Here is a 14,819-nt window from a genome sequence, read left to right as displayed (position 1 = left end):
AACTGAAAAATTGGGCGTGCAAAATTATTCAGCCCCTTTACTTTCAGTGCAGCAAACTCTCTCCAGAAGTTCAGTGAGGATCTCTGAATGATCCAATGTTGACCTAAATGACTAATGATGATAAATACAATCCACCTGTGTGTAATCAAGTCTCCGTATAAATGCACCTGCACTGTGATAGTCTCAGAGGTCCGTTAAAAGCGCAGAGAGCATCATGAAGAACAAGGAACACACCAGGCAGGTCCGAGATACTGTTGTGAAGAAGTTTAAAGACGGATTTGGATACAAAAAGATTTCCCAAGCTTTAAACATCCCAAGGAGCACTGCGCAAGCGATAATATTGAAATGGAAGGAGTATCAGACCACTGCAAATCTACTAAGACCTGGCCGTCCCTCTAAACTTTCAGCTCATACAAGGAGAAGACTGATCAGAGATGCAGCCAAGAGGCCCATGATCACTCTGGATGAACTGCAGAGATCTACAGCTGAGGTGGGAGACTCTGTCCATAGGACAACAATCAGTCGTATATTGCACAAATCTGGCCTTTATGGAAGAGTGGCAAGAAGAAAGCCATTTCTTAAAGATATCCATAAAAAGTGTTGTTTAAAGTTTGCCACAAGCCACCTGGGAGACACACCAAACATGTGGAAGAAGGTGCTCTGGTCAGATGAAACCAAAATTGAACTTTTTGGCAGCAATGCAAAACGTTATGTTTGGCGTAAAAGCAACACAGCTGAACACACCATCCCCACTGTCAAACATGATGGTGGCAGCATCATGGTTTGGGCCTGCTTTTCTTCAGCAGGGACAGGGAAGATGGTTAAAATTGATGGGAAGATGGATGGAGCCAAATACAGGACCATTCTGGAAGAAAACCTGATGGAGTCTGCAAAAGACCTGAGACTGGGACGGAGATTTGTCTTCCAACAAGACAATGATCCAAAACATAAAGCAAAATCTACAATGGAATGGTTCAAAAATAAACATATCCAGGTGTTAGAATGGCCAAGTCAAAGTCCAGACCTGAATCCAATCGAGAATCTGTGGAAAGAACTGAAAACTGCTATTCACAAATGCTCTCCATCCAACCTCACTGAGCTCGAGCTGTTTTGCAAGGAGGAATGGGAAAAAATGTCAGTCTCTCGATGTGCAAAACTGATAGAGACATACCCCAAGCGACTTACAGCTGTAATCGCAGCAAAAGGTGGCGCTACAAAGTATTAATTTTGCACGCCGAATTTTTCAGTTTTTGATTTGTTAAAAAAGTTTGAAATATCCAATAAATGTTGTTCCACTTCATGATTGTGTCCCACTTGTTGTTGATTCTTCACAAAAAAATACAGTTTTATATCTTTATGTTTGAAGCCTGAAATGTGGCAAAAGGTCGCAAAGTTCAAGGGGGCCGAATACTTTTGCAAGGCACTGTAATACTGATTTTTAAAAAAGTGTTTGATTTTTACAGTGATTTTCACACAATGTTTTTTACAGTGTTGATTTCATCAGCTGTTGACCATTATGATACAAAAGACAGGATAAACTGAATTTTGACTGCTCTGGACCTTTAAAACCCTAGTCCTGGTGATTGAGTTTCTCTCCAATTTAGGTAAGAAAGATATTCACTTGAAAGTGTGTGTGTGTGTGTGTGTGTGTGTGTGCGTGCGTGCGTGTGTTTAGAGAGGAGGGCAATATGGTCCATTGAAGCGTGGGGAACAGCAAGCTGTCTGAGGCCTGTTATCTGGAAGGATTAAATAGGTTGAGATTCAGGTCATTGGCCAATGAGGATCGACTTAACCAACACAATCCCCATCAACACTCATAAACATAACCAAAGCATTGTTGACTAGGAGCCATCAAAAGATGATGCTTCGTTTAGGGTTAGGTGTCCAGAACCTAGTCAAGTCACTTAATCAATGATAACAGCACATTTAGTCAAATTTGGCAGATTTCCAGTACTGCACAGAACCATAATATTTTCTTTATTTCTACATTCAAATCAAATCAAATCAAATTCAGTGCTATTCCCAATGCTTGTCATTTTCCTCTTTATATCTTTTCAGATATCACTTGGGTTAGAGCTATTACTAATGCCTAATAGCAATACGATGTTGTTGTTGTTGTTGTTCTCTCCATTTCACAAAACCTTGAAAGGGGACGACCAGCAACATCAGTAGGGCAAGACAAATCTCAAAGCAAACAAATAAAAATGATCCAACGATATTATCAAGAAACATAACCACACGAACAAAATGGACAATGGTGACAACAAAATGTAGCAAAACGACTTTAAATAAACAGGAGTCAGGATCGATGATTACATCCCTGCCCGTGTGATAAAGGAAGCTGTGGTCAACAAACTCAATGCAATGGGCACGTAAGATCCTTTAGCCAATCGGATACAGGCAAGAAGTTTGACCGGAATTATTTTGTTGTGTGCCTTCTTTTCCCAATGTCTAGATTCTGGAATGTCCATTAAAGGCCAAATCTGTGATACATGTCCTAATGTTCAATAGTCAATTCAATGAACTCTGCCCGTTGATTATGGAAGAATAGAACTTTTGCGAGTTGCTTAATTTATTTTTGTGAGCTCACTACAGCTGACTTCACCTATCTTAACCCAAATCTAAAGTAAAATGACCCCATTGTTCATGTTTTTTTGGTTCCATTTGAGCATTTGTTTGTAACAATGTATATCTTCAAAATATATTTAAAACCATCGTGTCGATCTCATGGACTGTCAGACCATAACCACATGCATTTTGGGAGTGGTCACATTTAGCTACGCCCTCCCCTTTCAATGGCTTCAACACCCTCCTAGATATAGCTGCGTTGCTTGTTGTCCTGGCCCTTTCTAGCGTGAGCTTTGTTCTTTGTGTCAGTTGCCCTGTCTAGATGTGTCCTTTTTTGTCTATGTCTCTTGTTTTTATTTAGAGATAGTTTTTTAAATGAAATGTGCGTTATGAATGCAATGTATTATTATTTTAAAACAGACTCCAGATTGTGACTTTAATGTCCATAGCTTATTAACACTCATCGCCAACATTGGTCCATTGGCATGAGGATGTTAGTTCTATTTGCTACTATAAAGGCCTTCTTTCTTATTCAATATACATTATGGAACCACTATACCATCATAGATCCCCTGAATGAAGGGTGCCATGAAAACAAACAGCAGGAAGTAGGATGTTAATCACAGTGGTTGGGGATGGATCAGGTGGTTTTTAATATTCCTTTCTACCCGGCAACACTTTCTTGTGACCAGAGCACACCAGAATCAGCCCTTCCTGGGTTTCTTTCTCCCTTCTGTTCATTGAAGCACAGACAGATCTTGCCTAGGGCTTAGCTTGGTCTCCTTCTCAAAGTCTGTTTAAAAAAAGAGGCTGGGTGGAATGGATTGGTTGGATCAGTATTAGAAAAGAGAAGAAGAAGGAAAGAAAGGATGCCATTTGGGACACAGACAAATAGTTTAGAGTTTGTATGTGAACTCAGGAGAGGAATCTTTCCACTGACTCCAGTAGCTCTGAAGAACAGCTCCGCAGGCCCACCAGCAGTTCTCCCTCCTCGTGACTCATCATGGCTCCCTGCTTCTCCACTAAGGACAAGTTGTCATCTGATATTAAGCTGCTCTCCGACGTTGGGCTGATGATGATTTGCGGGATACTGGAGATGTGAGAAAGCTGGGCTCGTAAACTAGGGGAGTCCAAGGTGCTCCTGCGCTCGCTGCCGCTTTTTCTCTCTGTCGTCTCTCCTCCATTGGTTAGCTGGACACTCTGGCTCCTCTTCGATAAGAGCAGCAGGGGGGCGGCTGCCATGCAGACGGAGCCAGACACTACCTCGTGTTCACTGGCGCTCATAGACTCCTTCAGTGCGCGGCTGGGCTGAAACACAGATACACAGATACATGGTCATGACGACAGTAAATACAGGGCTGAGGTTTCATGTGGTCCCGTGTGGCTCAGTTGGGAAAGCATGGTGCTTGCAACACTAGGGTTGTGGATTTGATTCCCGCTGGGGCCACCCATATGAGGAAAAAAAATGTGTGTACTACTATATTTGGATAAAATGTTTTCTAAACGGCATAAAGGCACCACAATGTCCACCAATCAAGTAGTACAATTCAGATCAATGTGTGGTCACAACACGATGTTCAATGACTGAGGAGAAATACCAAACCAATAGCAAAATAAAAGGCTAACAACACCGCAAGTATCTCTGCTCTCTCACCTTCTCTGCAGCACAAATAATCTTGGTCTTGCAACATTTGTCTTTGGGCATTTTAAAGGACGAGGTGCTTCTGAAGGAGGAGTTGTTACGCTCTGGAGGATCCAGCACCACATCCCCAAACACCTGTGGTTAGGAACCATATATGGATTTAGTTCAACTGTTTTTTTCTCAACTTTTGACAAGAAAAACCTTAGGGAGCCATAATCTTCAAAAAGCAAAGAGGATTCTTCTGAGATGCCTGTGAGGGTAGCAGCAGGGTCGAGCCAAGAAAAGATACACATGGCACAATGCCTTGTCTGGGATCAGTGCTCATATTAGACAACATTTAATTTGTTTCACCTACAGCAACAGAAAACCCCCCATTCTAATATATTGGTAATAAACAGGGTCCTTCCTCCTTAAACTGAAGTGTTTAAACATTGACCCTGTGTACTCTATTTTGGTCTAAAGTTAAATTACCCCATTGTTTATGTTTTTTGGGATCCATCTGAACATTTGTTTGTAACAATGTAGAGCTTCGATCTCATATGGTTTTTGAATGCCAGTAGTTTACAGTGAAGTTCTGCCAGAGGGAATGATAATATTGACAATGATAATGTTGACCTGAAGTCAAACCTACGCCATTGATCTTACTTTAGCTCCAGGGTGAAGTTTCCCCTAGGTACAGATCTAGGATCAGCTTCCCCTCCCACAATCATAACCTTAACCATTCATGGGGGAAATGCACAACTGACCCAGCTTCAGCTTACACCTTACCATACTGGAGGAGATGGAGGATGTGGCGCAGAAATGGGTCCTTGAGACGGACGACTGCCTGCTGATAGTGGAATCTCGGAAGGATGACTCGCTGTTGAAGTCCTTTTTGTCCTTTCTCGGTGACAGACATCTCAAACAAGGCACCTTCTCTGCCAACGTGGCCCTGTAGATGACACGGAGGACCAAAAAACACTTGAAACACGTATTTATTTTGATTTTTTTACAGTAGCACAGAGCAAAGTGAATTTTCCTAGTCAGGGTTGATAAAACACATCTATTCATTCATTCAGTCATTTGTTTGCTTATTTATTCATTCATTCATGAATTGGATTTTCGTAACACACAGTAGTTTACCTGTACTTTGTGTGTATAATGGCATAAATAAAAGGATTGTAGATGGTAGAGGCTTTTGCTATAACTGCAGGTACGGCTTTGGAGTAGGGTGATAGAATGTTGGCGTGTCTGAAAAGACAGAAGACAAGTAAGTCATCTCTCCATTATCCAGTAACGAAGGCAGTGTTGGGATTATCCAAAACATCTATCAACAGCTGGACCAGGGTTTATGTACCTTCCAGTACAGATGGAGAGAAGTATTTCAATGTTATACAACAAAGCCTCTGTCTCAGTAGTAATGGGGGAAAACACATGGCTGAAGATTTCAGGACAATTTCATTCAATTAACGAAGAGAAGAGGTTAGTTATCTAGTTGTTGAATGTATTAATTTAAATATTTCAATTTTATATATATATATATATATATATATATTTTTATTTTTTTTTTGGGGGGGGGGGAGGGGGTATTTGAACTTTTTGGGGGTGACAGAGATATATTGGAAATGAGAGAGGTGACAGAGAGAGAGGGGCGGTGGGGCTGGAATGAATTCCCAAGATTATAGAAAACAAGAAAATCCCCCCACATTTTTGGAAACAAGAACAGAAATGCCAAGTTTGGTGGTAAATCTAATCTTGAAAAGTGCAGAATACCTCCAGAATGATCTGAATGTAAAGCTAGTGAAAATAAAAATACCCCTCAAGGCATGTTCATCAAAATGACAACGTAAGACAAACATGCCCACGCACGGTACATCCAGTAGCTCTAGAAATATATTACAGTAATGATCTATGGCCGTCCACACACGGTACATCCAGGCTACACTAGTATCTTGGAAACCTGGACATTGCTACATTAGATGATGTCCAAAATAATTACATATAGCCATTGTAGATATGCACCACCGTTCAAAAGTTTGGGGTCACTTAGAAATGTCCTTGTATTTGAAAGAAAAGCAATTTTTTTATGTCCATTAAAGTAACATAAATTTGATCAGAAATATAGTGTTGACATTGTTAATGTTGTAAATAACTATTGTAGCTGGAAATGGCAGATTTTTAATGGAATATCTACAGAGGCCCATTATCAGTAACCATCACTCCTGTGTTACAATGACACGTTGTGTTAGCTAATCCAAGTTTATCATTTTAAAAGGCTAATTGATCATTAGAAAACCCTTTTGCAATTATGTTAGCACAGCTGAAAACTGTTGTTCTGATTAAATAAGCAATAAAACTGGCCTTCTTTAGACTAGTTGAGTATCTGGAGCATCAGCGTTTGTGGGTTTGATTACAGGCTCAAAATGGCCAGAAACAAAGATCTTTCTTCTGGAACTTGTCAGTCTATACTTGTTCTGAGAAAGTAAGGCTATTTCATGTGAGAAATTGCCAAGAAACTTGAAGATCTCGTATAAACACTGTGTACTACTCCATTCACAGAACTCCGCAAACTAGCTCTAACCAGAATAGAAGAGGATTGGGAGGCCCCGGTGCACAACTGAGCAAGAGGACAAGTACATTAGAGTGTTCAATTTGAGACACAAGTCCTCAACTGGCAGCTTCATTAAATAGTACCAGCAAAACACCAGTCTCAACCTCGACAGTGAAGAGCCGACTCCGGGATGCTGGTTTTCTTTCAAAAACAAGGACATTTCTAATGACCCCAAACTTTTCAACGGTATTGTATATGTCAAATAAAATAAAATAAATCGAATCAAATTTGTTTTGTCACATGCGCCGTATACAAGTAAACATTTCACCTTACAGTGAAATACTTACTTACAAGCCCTTAACCAACAATGCAAGTTCAAGAAATAGAGTTAAGAACATATTTACTAAATAAACTAAAGTAAAAAATTTAACAACAAGCAACACAATGAAATAACAATAGCAAGGCTATGTACAGGGAGTGCCGGTACCGAGTCAATGTGCGGGGGTACAGGTTAGTCGAGGTCACCCAAGCTTTTATATAGTTTGTATATACTTACCCTGCCCAGGAGATCATGGTGACGGTGGCATACGGCGACCAGGACAGCACATACACAACAATGACCACAAAGGCGATTTTGGCCAGCTTCCACTCATTCCTGATGCTCTTCTGTTGGATCAGTGTGCATTTCCTCACATGTGTCCCCAAGTTCTCCACTTCCCTGCAGGAACAAACAGAGGAGCCTGGCTGTTAGCTGGAAACAATGACACAAAGGACAACCCACATTAAAAAAAATACTACAGTTTGCTATAGAATACTACAGTACTTACTATGGAATTCTATAGTAAACTGTAGTATACTGTAGAATAATATACTACACTCTGTAGTATCCCTCAATCAATTGTAGAACTTACTAGAGGATGTTGCATTCAGTGGAGGCTGGTGGGAGGAGCGATAGGAGGACGGGCTCATTGTATTGGCTGGAATATAATAGTTGGAACAGAGTCAAACGTGGTTTCCGTATGTTTGATGTTTTTCATACTGTTCCATTGATTCCATTCCGGGCCATTACAATGAGCTCATCCTCCTATAGCTCCTTCCACCAGCCGCCATTGGTTGTATTATACCGTAAAATTCTATAGTAAATACAATAGTATTATACGCAAAAATACACTGTAGTAAATATTACAGTAATGTCAGCAAAAATACTACAGTCTGCAAAAACAGTAAAGTTTTTTAACGATAGTAATAGTACAAGTATTTAATTTGCATATACCCTGCCCATTACCCTCCCCCACGTTCCAAATTGTGCCACCCATAACTGAGAAACCTACATGCCAAGTATAGATTATACGTTGTGTTCCCTACAAATTATAGGAATGAGCAGAACTTCTGGATTATCTGTTCAGACCACAGGCTTACCTTTCTAAAGGTTATGGACAATGTGCTCTTAGTATTTGCCCAGTAGGTTCATTCTGTATCTAGAGGACTGACAAGTAAATTATAATTTTTGTTCTTCATCGGTTGTTGTCTCGTGCTGTCTTTTTGCCAGCTAGGACCATCTACTTAAGTGCTGCCTGTCTTCCCAGTGTCCTACTTGGTGTGTGAACTGCTGACTGCTCATAACTTGCAAATGATTGGTAACACATCAATCCGGATTAAGGGGCAGGGCAATTTGTTACTTGTTTTGGTAAAACTATAACGGAAGAGGGAGTGGTTTCTCCTCTTCTAGGCAATCAGCAATTAGTGTTAGCACTTCAGTCTTTCTCAGCTGTAATCGGCGGCCTCGTTGGCAAAACTAAGACCGTCGCCAAAACAAAGACGGTTCTGCTGAGTTGTTCGAGGAAGGTAAGGGAGGAGGTCTCCACACCACTCTCTCACTCGAGTACCTAGTAATTTTCTGTTCTCACTTTGCTCTTTTGTAGCTTTGGTAATTATGTGTGTGTTTTCTATACCTGTTAATTCCTTTCCCTGTAGGCTTTACAGACGCTCTCCACCAACTGGCTGCAACCCTTCTAATTTAGTGTACCCTGCGCACACAACCCATGTGGAATCATCTCAACCTCCCGACGTCTGCCTTAGATTAATTTCTTTCCAACTCTTTCTTTCCCCTTCTAGCCTTTTTTGACCTCCCCTTTCCCAATCACCTCCAATTTACAAGGCAGGCAATACGCTTGACCTCATCTTTACTAGAGGCTGACAGCCTACTAATCTCACTCCAAGTCTCTGATCACTACTTTCTTTACTGTCTCCCTCTCCTCTGTGCCATATTGCTTAATAAGGCCATGCTCATGAAAATAAAAAACTGTCCTCCCTCATCTTAAACGGCACAGACCGCCACTGGTGTGGAAGGAGGTGAAGCAGCAATAGCTGGCATTTCACTCCCTGACTGTTTCGAAGCATGGCATTTGATTAGCTACGGCGGGGCATTGCCGGAGTATTTACATGACATACATGTAACCATGTTATGTAATACTGTCAATGTTTTTTGTTGTCGTCAGGGTTTAAAGAACAAATAAACTCGGGATGTCCTCTGTATTATGACCACACTATGAGATGGATGCCCAGCACTGTGAACATCCTGATAATTCATCCTGATTATAGTGATCGTCTATGGGATGGATACCCAGCACTGTGAACATCCTGATAATTCATCCTGATTATAGTGGTCGTCTATGAGATGAATGCCCAGCACTGTGAACATCCTGATAATTCATCCTGATTATAGTGATCGTCTATGATCCTAAAGTGTCCCGTGGCATAACGTTTCCATGTTACATATACATTAGCAGATATATTCTTAGCCTTCATCGAGGTGGATGTGGGTGGACATAATGTATGCTAGAATAACCATTGTGTAACCATTTGTAGTTACAGTATAAGCTGACATATTAGTTGTTCGTTAGTTATCTAATTACATATTCGTTACATGTCACAAAACATGGCTAGGTTTAGGGACAGGTTAATGGTTAGGCTTAATGTCTTGGGTGGATTTAGATGTCCCAGCCTGAGAGAGTGTGGCTTCTCAGTTATAATATGATGGGCGGCAGAGTAGCCTAGTGGTTAGAGCGTTGGACTAGTTGCAAGTTCAAATCCCCGAGCTGACAAGGTACAAATCTGTCATTCTGCCCCTGAACCCTCTGAACCCACTGTTTCTAGGCCATCATTGAAAATAAGAATTTGTTCTTAACTGACTTGCCTAGTTAAATAAAGGTAAAATAAAAAAATAACATGATTGTTATGATTAGTGGTGTTGTGCCACCCAAGAAACTGGCACAATAGTCCCACCTGCTGGCAGTGCGGATAGCCAGGAACATGAAGAGGTAGCAGTAGAAGATGACTCCCAGTGGGATGAAGAAGGTAAAACAACACAGCATCATGGTGTAGCTCTGGTTGGCGTACGTGTATGTGACATAATCCCAAGTGCAGGAAGTCATGAGGCCCTCTGGGATATAGGAGCCTGTAAGAGCCGATACAAAACAAATACACACAGTGTAAGTCCTGGCAGGTACTGGATGTCTTGATAGCATAGGATAGCATAGGATAGGATAGATGCTTATTTTAATGGGTTGGGCGCATTTTAGTGGTTAAACGCTTTGCTCGAGATCACAACAGCAAAAATATTGGTGCCAGCGACCCTCGATCCCATCAGCCTGGCAATCATACATTTTTACATTTACTTCTTAGCATATGAGGATGTGAATTTGAGTTGTTGGTGAAAGGACTTACTCCAGCCAATGAGTGGGGCAAAACTCCAGGCAAAAGAGTAAAGCCACACCATTAGTATTGCCAGGGTGGTCCGACGCCTTGACGACCGACCGAGGGCCTTGAGGGGCTGGGTGATGACCAGGTAGCGGTCTATGGAGATAGCCAACAGGTTGATCATGGAGGTGATGCCAAAGAGAGCCCCACAGAAGGCATACATTTTGCATCCTGCAGACACACAGTTCCAATGCAGGTCAAAACCAACAATGTTCAGAGATTCAGATTGTAACCGTTGATTAGAAAATGATCAATTATCAAACATGAACAAATAGCATCAAAATAATGTTTTGTGTTCCTCTTTGGGAGTTCACTGTCACCGTCTACTATGGTGGCTGAATACAATTGGGCAACATTTTTGTAGTGTAAAAAAAATAACTGTGCAAAGAAATACCATCAACCTCATAATCTCACCGGTAAATTTTATTTAAATTATTTTTCAACAATGTACATTATTAGGAGACGATTATCTAACTAGAGTTTAGTAAACTGAGCAATACGTAAATAGTAGTCTCTTTATAGCGAACATTGTAGGAGAAAAGTTGCACCAGCTGCTAGATTATAATGAGGTTTATGGTAAATTTTGCACAATTCTTTTGAACTATATGACAAACAATGATTGAGATGGTGCGGTGAAAAAAATGAGAGAAAGGGGGATAATGACTTACCGTACTCGCCAAAAATCCACTCTTTATAGAGACAGTTAATGAAGAAGATGGGCGACTGTGTGAAAGCCATGAGGAAGTCGCTCACCGCCTGGTTCATGATGAAGTAGTTGGGCAGATTACGCAGTTTCTTATTACTGTAACACAGGTAGGTGGGAATACGTTGTTATTATATATTATTGTATATTACCACATTTCAAATCCATGAGCACACAAATGGCATAGACCCATACAAATTATAAACAAAAATGTTTTGAGTGAGAATAGACATTGGTCTGAAGCTGAAAAAAAGAAAGGAAATTCACATGAGCACCACGATGCCTATTCCACCCATGCTCTACCAAGGTTTTCCAGCACACAGCTTTGACCTACTACAGTAGCTATGTTGGTATTGTACTTCAAACCGTGTGTAGGCAGGTTGCTTAGGATTCAAACCTTCTCAAACAGCCTAGTTCATACTCTTAGAAGAGGTGCTTCCACAATGATGTCATTGTCAAGCGTAAAGTATTATATAGAGCCCTTATTGCATGGAACTTCCTTCCATCTCATATTGCTCAAATAAACATTATACAGTGCCTTGCGAAAGTATTCGGCCCCCTTGAACTTTGCGACCTTTTGCCACATTTCAGGCTTCAAACATAAAGATATAAACCTGTATTTTTTTGTGAAGAATCAACAACAAGTGGGACACAATCATGAAGTGGAACGACATTTATTGGATATTTCAAACTTTTTTAACAAATCAAAAACTGAAAAATTGGGCGTGCAAAATTATTCAGCCCCTTTACTTTCAGTGCAGCAAACTCTCTCCAGAAGTTCAGTGAGGATCTCTGAATGATCCAATGTTGACCTAAATGACTAATGATGATAAATACAATCCACCTGTGTGTAATCAAGTCTCCGTATAAATGCACCTGCACTGTGATAGTCTCAGAGGTCTGTTAAAAGCGCAGAGAGCATCATGAAGAACAAGGAACACACCAGGCAGGTCCGAGATACTGTTGTGAAGAAGTTTAAAGCCGGATTTGGATACAAAAAGATTTCCCAAGCTTTAAACATCCCAAGGAGCACTGTGCAAGCGATAATATTGAAATGGAAGGAGTATCAGACCACTGCAAATCTACCAAGTCCTGGCCGTCCCTCTAAACTTTCAGCTCATACAAGGAAAAGACAGATCAGAGATGCAACCAAGAGGCCCATGATCACTCTGGATGAACTGCAGAGATCTACAGCTGAGGTGGGAGACTCTGTCCATAGGACAACAGTCAGTCGTATATTGCACAAATCTGGCCTTTATGGAAGAGTGGCAAGAAGAAAGCAATTTCTTAAAGATATCCATAAAAAGTGTCATTTAAAGTGTGCCACAAGCCACCTGGGAGACACACCAAACATGTGGAAGAAGGTGCTCTGGTCAGATGAAACCAACATTTTTTGGCAAACCAAAACTTTTTGGCAACAATGCAAAACGTTATGTTTGGCGTAAAAGCAACACAGCTGAACACACCATCCCCACTGTCAAACATGGTGGTGGCAGCATCATCATGGTTTGGGCCTGCTTTTCTTCAGCAGGGACAGGGAAGATGGTTAAAATTGATGGGAAGATGGATGGAGCCAAATACAGGACCATTCTGGAAGAAAACCTGATGGAGTCTGCAAAAGACCTGAGACTGGGACGGACATTTGTCTTCCAACAAGACAATGATCCAAAACATAAAGCAAAATCTACAATGGAATGGTTCAAAAATAAACATATCCAGGTGTTAGAATGGCCAAGTCAAAGTCCAGACCTGAATCCAGTCGAGAATCTGTGGAAAGAACTGAAAACTGCTATTCACAAATGCTCTCCATCCAACCTCACTGAGCTCGAGCTGTTTTGCAAGGAGGAATGGGAAAAAATGTCAGTCTCTCGATGTGCAAAACTGATAGAGACATACCCCAAGCGACTTACAGCTGTAATCGCAGCAAAAGGTGGCGCTACAAAGTATTAACTTAAGGGGGCTGAATAATTTTGCACGCCCAATTTTTCAGTTTTTGATTTGTTAAAAAAGTTTGAAATATCCAATAAATGTCGTTCCACTTCATGATTGTGTCCCACTTGTTGTTGATTCTTCACAAAAAAATACAGTTTTATATCTTTATGTTTGAATCCTGAAATGTGGCAAAAGGTCGCAAAGTTCAAGGGGGCCGAATACTTTCGCAAGGCACTGTATCTAGTTTCAAAAAACAAGTAAAGCAACACTTCATCACAACGCCTTTCCCCTATTGGAGCTGTTCTTGTCTAATGATGTTCTGTGTTATGTAATTCTGTATTATGTCATGTTTTGTGTGGACCCCAGGAAGAGTAGCTGCTGCTTCTGCAACAGCTAATGGGGATCCTAATAAAATACCAAATTAGGCTGTTTGACAAGGTTTGAATCCTAAGCAACCTGCCTACACATAGTTTGAAGTACAATACCGACATACAGTAGCTACTGTAGTAGGTCAAAGCTGTGTGCTGGAAAACCTTGGTAGAGCATGGGTGGAATAGCCATTGTGCTCATGACTTTCCTTTCTTTTTCGGCTTCAAACCAATGCCTATTGTCACTTAAAATGTATTTTTTTTGTTTTTAATTTCCGTGGTTTTTACACCGGAAGGTGATTATGCAACATTATTAATACAACATTATAATACAGCATAGAACAGCAATAAAAGTTAAGTATAAGTACACAATCATGACAAATGGCAACAGAAACAATGTAGTTATTTGTATTTTAGTTCATATTAACAGCTGATTTTCCAGAGGGAAGCAAAAAAAAAACAGAAACCCATTTAAGCCAATATGGAGTAAACTGGGAAAATGTTCCCTGACCTCTATTAAGACAACCAAGAAAACTCCTGGAAAATACACACATAATCAACATGTACCCATTAACTATTTACATGAAAATGTACCTTATAGTTTACTGAAAAAAGGCCTAGTACTGCATTACCTGTAAACAAAAGGTGAGTTATCACTAAATATAAAAAGTACAACCAAATGTACATTCATCAGATATAGTCAACTTTGTAACTACAATTCAGGGATGGCCACAATTGCTCTTGACAAGCTACAGGTTTATGCAGGCTTTTTTGTTCAAGCCCAGTTCATGGTCTCGACGAACAGCTGAGGTCTGGATGAACAGCTGAGATCTCGATGAACAGCTGAGGTCTTGATGAACAGCTGAGGCCTGGATGAACAGCTGAGGTCTCGATGAACAGCTGAGGCCTGAATGAACAGCTGAGGTCTGGATGAACAGCTGAGGTCTGGACGAACAGCTGAGGTCTGGACGAACAGCCGAGGCCTGGACGAACAGCCGAGGCCTGGATGAACAGCTGAGGTCTGGATGAACAGCTGAGGTCTGGATGAACAGCTGAGGTCTGGATGAACAGCTGAGGTCTGGATGAACAGCTGAGGTCTGGACGAACAGCTGAGGTCTGGACGAACAGCCGAGGCCTGGATGAACAGCCGAGGCCTGGACGAACAGCTGAGGTCTGGATGAACAGCTGAGGCCTGGATGAACAGCTGAGGTCTGGATGAACAGCCGAGGTCTGGATGAACAGCTGAGGCCTGGATGAACAGCTGAGGTCTGGATGAACAGCCGAGGCCTGGATGAACAGCTGAGGCCTGGATGAACA

The 14,819-nt window shown here is 41.1% G+C and overlaps 1 protein-coding gene across 1 annotated transcript in view; it reads right to left on the bottom strand.

Annotated features, from left to right (window-relative positions):
* Window positions 1–2,571: 2,571 nt before the first annotated feature.
* opn4xb (opsin 4xb) overlaps window positions 2,572–14,819 on the bottom strand; it is a 30,281-nt gene continuing 18,033 nt past the window's right edge. The window contains exons 2-9 of the mRNA XM_021605184.3: window positions 11,168–11,301; window positions 10,467–10,670; window positions 10,026–10,197; window positions 7,297–7,458; window positions 5,333–5,440; window positions 4,979–5,141; window positions 4,223–4,345; window positions 2,572–3,876 (exon numbers count right to left, since the gene is read on the bottom strand). Coding sequence (XP_021460859.2) covers window positions 3,484–3,876; window positions 4,223–4,345; window positions 4,979–5,141; window positions 5,333–5,440; window positions 7,297–7,458; window positions 10,026–10,197; window positions 10,467–10,670; window positions 11,168–11,301 — 1,459 coding nt within the window. The 3' untranslated portion in view covers window positions 2,572–3,483. The remainder of the gene's footprint in view (window positions 3,877–4,222; window positions 4,346–4,978; window positions 5,142–5,332; window positions 5,441–7,296; window positions 7,459–10,025; window positions 10,198–10,466; window positions 10,671–11,167; window positions 11,302–14,819) is intronic.

Source organism: Oncorhynchus mykiss, chromosome 6, assembly GCF_057628025.1.
Source record: "Oncorhynchus mykiss isolate SJ-2025 chromosome 6, ASM5762802v1, whole genome shotgun sequence".
In the NCBI taxonomy this organism is placed as follows: Eukaryota; Metazoa; Chordata; class Actinopteri; order Salmoniformes; family Salmonidae; genus Oncorhynchus; species Oncorhynchus mykiss.
The sequence above is the reverse complement of the archived record's forward strand: the minus strand, read 5'-3'. Positions and strand labels throughout refer to the sequence as shown.